The sequence below is a fragment of the Sprattus sprattus genome (genome assembly GCF_963457725.1).
Source record: "Sprattus sprattus genome assembly, chromosome: 6".
NCBI classification, from domain to species: domain Eukaryota; kingdom Metazoa; phylum Chordata; class Actinopteri; order Clupeiformes; family Clupeidae; genus Sprattus; species Sprattus sprattus.
The window spans coordinates 25548557-25554916 of NC_137925.1; the positions used below are offsets into that span (position 1 = coordinate 25548557).

Genomic DNA, 6360 nt, shown 5'->3' on the forward strand with positions numbered 1-6360 from the left:
GCTAACAGTAACGTGAAGTGGCGTTAACTTGCGACCAACACCATTGTATTACGAATGTTAATGCATGACAAATACAACTCACCATAACGCTGAATCAGTGTTTGGTCTCCATGTGCTGAAGCAGTTTTGAAGGCTTCATTAGCTTATTTGCTATCTTGTCGCCACAAATTATACAGAGCGGACTTGGTGCGTGAGAATCAACTGTTGCGATAAACCCGTAATTTAACTGTCTAAGGTCTATATCCCTCGTCCGGGATATTTTTATTTTTTTGTCAAAAACTGTTTTAAGCTCCGCGAGTTTTCGTCTTAGAGACATAAAAAGAACAACCACGGAAACATTGAACCCTTTTCTTTTATAATATATACAGTTCAAAATTTTAAAATAAATAAGCACTTTGTCAGGGGAATAGAACTGATGTGTTGCACTTTCTAGTATCTGAGTGGGGTTTCTGCTGCTAAGGACCCACCCATTAGCAAATGACAGCTATTCATATGATAAGGGGATGGTGATTCAGTGATCTCCATTGGTTCATGGTGTGGCAAGATTCACTCCGGGGGTTTTGGGTCACAAAGACATTCTAGGGCCATTAGGATATTGCCTTTGTCTTTACGAGAGGTGTCACAGGTTTGTTCACACCAACTCATCAATATGCATTTGTAGGGGCACAGATTTAGGAATGGCACAGGACACTCTGAAATTATAAATATGTGGTAGTGAAACAAGACATCCTTTCTGAATGCTAAACTAACATGTGTTTAGCCAACACCTATGTTTACAAGGCTCAGAAATAAAAAGTCTTGTGAATAAATCTTTACAATGTGTTTTTGTACAAAGTCTGAGCACCTCTGAAACAAGGTTTTTCCAAGGGTATGTTTACATTTGATTTAAATTAAACTTTTTTTCACTACATTCCTTTTACTTACATGATATTATTGCTGAGGTCTTCTAGAATAGAATCATATATTCCATTTCTGCATCAATGTTTTGAGTTAAGCAAAATGTACAAAAACATCAAGGCATGTCAGACAACTTAGAAAAGTCTAAAAGGCCTTGGACCTTAGAGTGTTAAGTATGACTCCTGGTATTGTCTGTTAAAATAAGCTTTCTTTTTTGGAGGTCGTAGGCTCCTCTTCTGGCTCCTTAGTGGGCCTTTTCACCTTTGCAAAGAAGCTCTCCAAAGATTTTAGTTTTGTACTCATTTTCGCTAGTTTCGCTATTTTTTGAGTGACGTATCACGTGAACGAGACAAGCGTCTTGACGTGACAAGAGGCACAGGCGAATATTACGTCCTAGAAAATCCAGTTGTTTTTAAAAAAAATAAAACACCATTCAGACGCTAATAATGAATACAGCGGACATTATATAAATTATTTATTCTTTCTGCGCGGCCCGGTAACAGATGCCTCACGGACCGGTACTGGGCCGCGGCCCGGTGGTTGGGGACCACTGCTATAGTCGACCCACAGAAGCGAGCATGGGCAAACCCACAGCGCAGACATGCTCATTGTCGACCTATACTGGGCCACATTGACTAATGATCCTGAGGGCCCATCATGGCCCATCCCACAATGGACCTGTGTGGGGTTTCCATGGATCAGCCCTTGTGGACGATTCCACAGAGACCCCACTGGGCCTCGTTTAGAATTTGTATGACTCTGCCAACCGGAAATCTGAACTGGGCCCACATATACACACTTGCTCTCATAGTTCCATAACTTGTTCACATTTTGGCTCATATGTGTTAACGTGAACTGTTGTGCGGCTGTTCTTTTAAAGAAGGATACTGAGAGGATATGTATCTGATTCTGGAAATAGACTATTTTGCCATATTGCATGAAAATAGTAGAGCAACAACAAGACAATGAATTATTTTCAGTAATTTTATTTTCCAGTAATATCAATATGACAGTAGTGATGCTCACAAGACATCGACATATTCATCTGTCACATTGGATTTTCAGAATTGGATTGCAGTACTCATCATTTCAGCAATCTGAATGATATTTACAATGTTTCACCATAGGATGCAGGAGGTCATACTCTCAGCATCGGTAGAGTTTGTTGATCCTCAGGATGTCAGTGCGAGACATTCCCCGTCTCTGTCCAATTTGCACATTTCGGTTTGGAATTGGAGTGATTGTCTCCCTTCCATTCTGGACTGTAAAAGCAGTTCTACAGAAGGACATTTAAACAGTGATTTGTAAAAGTAAAAAAAAAACAAAAACATATTTTTTTGAGTAATATGAACAGGCAAAACAGCTCTTGATGATTAAGGTTTATTCAGTGGGTGCCATTTTCTTACCTCCCATAATGCATCACAGAAGTGTAGTCATATGGAGTGTTCTGGTTGTTGGTGCGTTGTTTCCGGAAGTTGGAAGCCATTCCTGCCAAAAGACAGACAAACAAGAGCTTTAAAAACATTACTATCCCTCATGAAGAATTATTTTAGTCGGTGTTCATTTAAATCATTCTGAGAGAGAATTAAGCATAAGTGATATGGCTTACGTGGGTTGATGTAATTCCAGTTGATTCTCACATACTGGTCTCTGTCACTCCTGGTTTGTTCATGGTAGAAGCCCAGAGCATGGAGGAGCTCATGCTGGATGATGCCGTGGTAAACACAACCACGTCTGTTCAGGGAGACCACCTGTCTGCCTCCTGTCCTCCCAAGGCTGGAAAAGCACCTGAGAAAGATGGGCGGAACAATGACAGCAACAGTTACAACAGGGTTTCATTAACTTATACTAATTCCTGTAGGTTTGCGTACACTTGTTCACAGAATTATGCTTAACAACTAGGATGTGTTTAATGACATTATGTTACTAATTACCAGTCAGTCATACACTAATCAGCATTAATGAATATTTAGTAGTAATTCTGCAGGTAATGCCAAACTGGTATTCATTTAGTAGTGTTCTTCAATGGGGTCATTACATTGGATCTTTACATAAAGTGTACCAGCAGAAAAATGAGTGTGGGATTTACATTTAAGAGAGAAAAGCTATGTTCCAGGAAGCAGGTGTATGTGGACGTAGACATTTTCAACACTCTACAGTCATCAAACTCACCCAGCTCTGTTCTCAATGCTGATGTAGTCCCTCTGATTTGAGCGAGCAACAAACTGAACACAGGTTCTTCTGTTGAAGGTTGCCATGGCATTTTGAATTTTCCTCCTATCATTGGATGCTGAAAAGCACAACAAACATTCAGCACCAATGCTCAATGGGGTTGCTTTAAAATATATATATTGCATATTAAAAAATACAACAAATACTTACAAAACTGAGAGTTGACTGTGTAGGGGACCTGAACTTTCCTATTAGAAGACTTCCTCCATAAGCATTGGTTGTTCCAACAAGCCAGAGCATTCCTGGTTCTTGGCACAACAATATCTCCTTCCATTAGAAACTCACTGGAAGCTGAAAGATGAAATTTCATTTTTGAAGTCATTCTATTGACCCTGTAAGTTTATGCCAACGATAATTTAAATTAAGCAGTTAAATAGTTTAAATAATATTAAACAGACCATTATTGGTTTCCAGAATCTGGGTAGTTATGTCCACACTGTCAGACTCCTCTATGAGAATCTCATCTTCATCGCCGTCCTCCTGAGAACAAATAAAAACCAAAATGTTCAAATAAAAGGGACCAAACCCACAATTAGTATTTGAAAATAGCATTCTGAATGTAGTATATATTCTCACCATGACAGGCAGAGTCTTGGACAGGCTATTGTTGGTTGCCAGAATCTGTGTAGTTATGTCCACATTTTCATCACTGTCCTCCTAGAGACAGATGACATCCAAAAGGTGAAGATGAAACGGTAAAAACAAGCAATTAGTATTTAAAGATTTTCTGAATATCTCAGCCATTCTTACCATGACAGGCAGTGCCTTGGACAGGCCAAGCAGCAGCAGCACAAGAAGGGAGATGGAGGCTCTGAGGTCCATGTTGCTTTAGTGTGTGGAGATGCTGTGGACGGCTCCTTCACTGGGGCTCGGTGTGTGAGACCCATCTCACCTGAGCTTTTATACAGCCCTCCGCAGGTGTGTCTGCAGGGGGATTTAGGCCGGCTGTCAGGGTCAGGTGTCTAATGGAAGCTCTTATGGGAGGACACCACCCCCTCTCCCAGAAATTCAACAACTGAACAAAGACATGATGGTGTGTTTATTTGTTTAGATCACCTTCTTAGATGGCGTAAGCCTCGGATAGTAGTGACATCTTGAATTATGGCCTTAACTGAGAGGTGTTGTTTGAAAACCTGCAAGGGCAGCTTATAAAGAATAATTAGATATTATTACCCGAACATATCAGCAGAAAAATTCTGACATCTTTTCAAATTTGAAATACTCACCAAGACGTCCTCAGAAATCCAACCTTGGCACTAAGGCATAATATTCTGTTAATTTGTCTTCATCATCTCTTAAAACCCCATAAGAGCTTCCATTAGACACCTGACCCTGACAGCCGGCCTAAATCCCCCTGCAGACACACCTGTGGAGGGCTGTATAAAAGCTCAGGTGAGATGGGTCTCACACACCGAGCCCCAGTGAAGGAGCCGTCCACAGCATCTCCACACACTAAAGCAACATGGACCTCAGAGCCTCCATCTCCCTTCTTGTGCTGCTGCTGCTTGGCCTGTCCAAGGCACTGCCTGTCATGGTAAGATGCCTGAGATATTCAGAACTCTATCTTTAATAACTAATTGTTTGTTTGTACCATTTCATCTTCACCTTTTGGGTTTCATCTGTCTCTAGGAGGACGGTGATGAAAATTTGATTTAAATAGATGAGCCTGACAGTGTGGACATTACTACACAGATTTTGGCAACCAATAATAGCCTGTCCAAGGCACTGCCTGCCATGGTGAGAATATCTGTTACATTCAAAATGATATTTTCAAATGCTAATTGTGGGTTTGGAGCCTTTTATTTGAACATTTTGGTTTTTATTTGTTCTCAGGAGGACGGTGATGAAGATGAGATTCTCATAGAGGAGTCTGACAGTGTGGACATAACTACACAGATTTTGGCGACCAATAATGGTCTAACAATTTAACTGCTTCATTTAAATGATCGTTGGCATAAACTTACAGGGTCTGTAGAATAACTTCAAAAAGGACATTTCCTCGTTCAGTTTCCAGTGAGTTTCTAATGGAAGGAGATATTGTTGTGCCAAGAACCAGAAATGCCCTGGCTTGTTGGAACAACCAATGTTTATGGAAGAAGTCTTCTAATGGGAAAGTGCAGGTCCCCTACACAGTCAACTCTCAGTTTTGTAAGTATTTGTTGTATTTTTTAATATGCAATATATATATATTTTTCAAAGCAGCCCCATTGAGCATTGGTGCTTAATGTTTGTTGGGCTTTTCAGCATCCAATGATAGAAGGAAAATTAAAAATGCCATGGCAACCTTCAACAGAAGAACCTGTGTTCAGTTTGTTGCTCGCTCAAATCAGAGGGACTTGAGAACATTGAGAACAGAGCTGGGTGAGTTTGATGACTGTAGTGATGAAAATATTTACGTCCAGTCGTCCACATACACCTGCTTCCTGCAGCATAGCTTTTTTTCTCTTAAATGTAAATCCCACACTAATTATCCTGCTGGTAACACTTTATGTAAAGATCCAATACTAATTATCCTGCTGGTAACACTTTATGTAAAGATCCAATGTAATGACACCAGTGAAGAACACTACTAAATGAATACCAGTTTGGCATTACCTGCAGAATTACTACTAAATATGAATTAATGCTGATAAGTGTGTGCATTCAGATTGCTAAAATGATGAGTACTCCAATCCAATTCTGACAATCCTCTCCTCTTCCAAACAGAACCAAATCCAAACTGATGCTGTCCCAGTCTGAAACCACCACATGACGTCTTGATCACAGAACACAATGTAACAGATGAGTTTGTAGATGTCTTGTGACCATACCTGCTGTCATATTGATATTACTGGAAAATAAAATGACGAAAAATAACTCATTGTCTTGTTGTTGCTCTACTATCTTCATGCAATATGGCAAAATAATTTATTTCAAGAAACAGAAACATATCCTGTCAGTATCCTCCTTTAAAAGAACAGCCGCACAACAGTTCACATTAACACATACGTATGAGCCAAAATGTCAACAAGTTATGGAACTAAGATGGCAAGTGTGTATATATGGGCCCAGTTCAGATTTTCGGTGGGCAGAGTCATACAAATTGTAAACGGAGCCCCAGTTGGGTCTCTGTGGAATCGTCCACAAGGGCTGATCCATGGAAAACCCACACGGTTCCATTGTGGGATGGGCCATGATGGGCCCTCAGGATCATTAGTCAATGTGGCCCTGTATAGGTCGAAAATGAGCATG

At 40.3% G+C, this 6360-nt stretch overlaps 1 protein-coding gene across 1 annotated transcript; it reads right to left on the reverse strand.

Annotated features, from left to right (window-relative positions):
• Window positions 1-2043: 2043 nt before the first annotated feature.
• LOC308367093 (hatching enzyme 1.2-like) lies at window positions 2044-3951 on the reverse strand (the record flags this gene model as incomplete). The annotated part of the gene is made up of 8 exons (XM_080840913.1): window positions 2044-2173; window positions 2304-2385; window positions 2507-2685; window positions 3070-3187; window positions 3280-3420; window positions 3528-3609; window positions 3706-3786; window positions 3880-3951. The coding sequence occupies 8 exons, from the start codon at window positions 3949-3951 to the stop codon at window positions 2044-2046; spliced, it is 885 nt and encodes a 294-aa protein (XP_080697039.1).
• Window positions 3952-6360: the final 2409 nt, after the last annotated feature.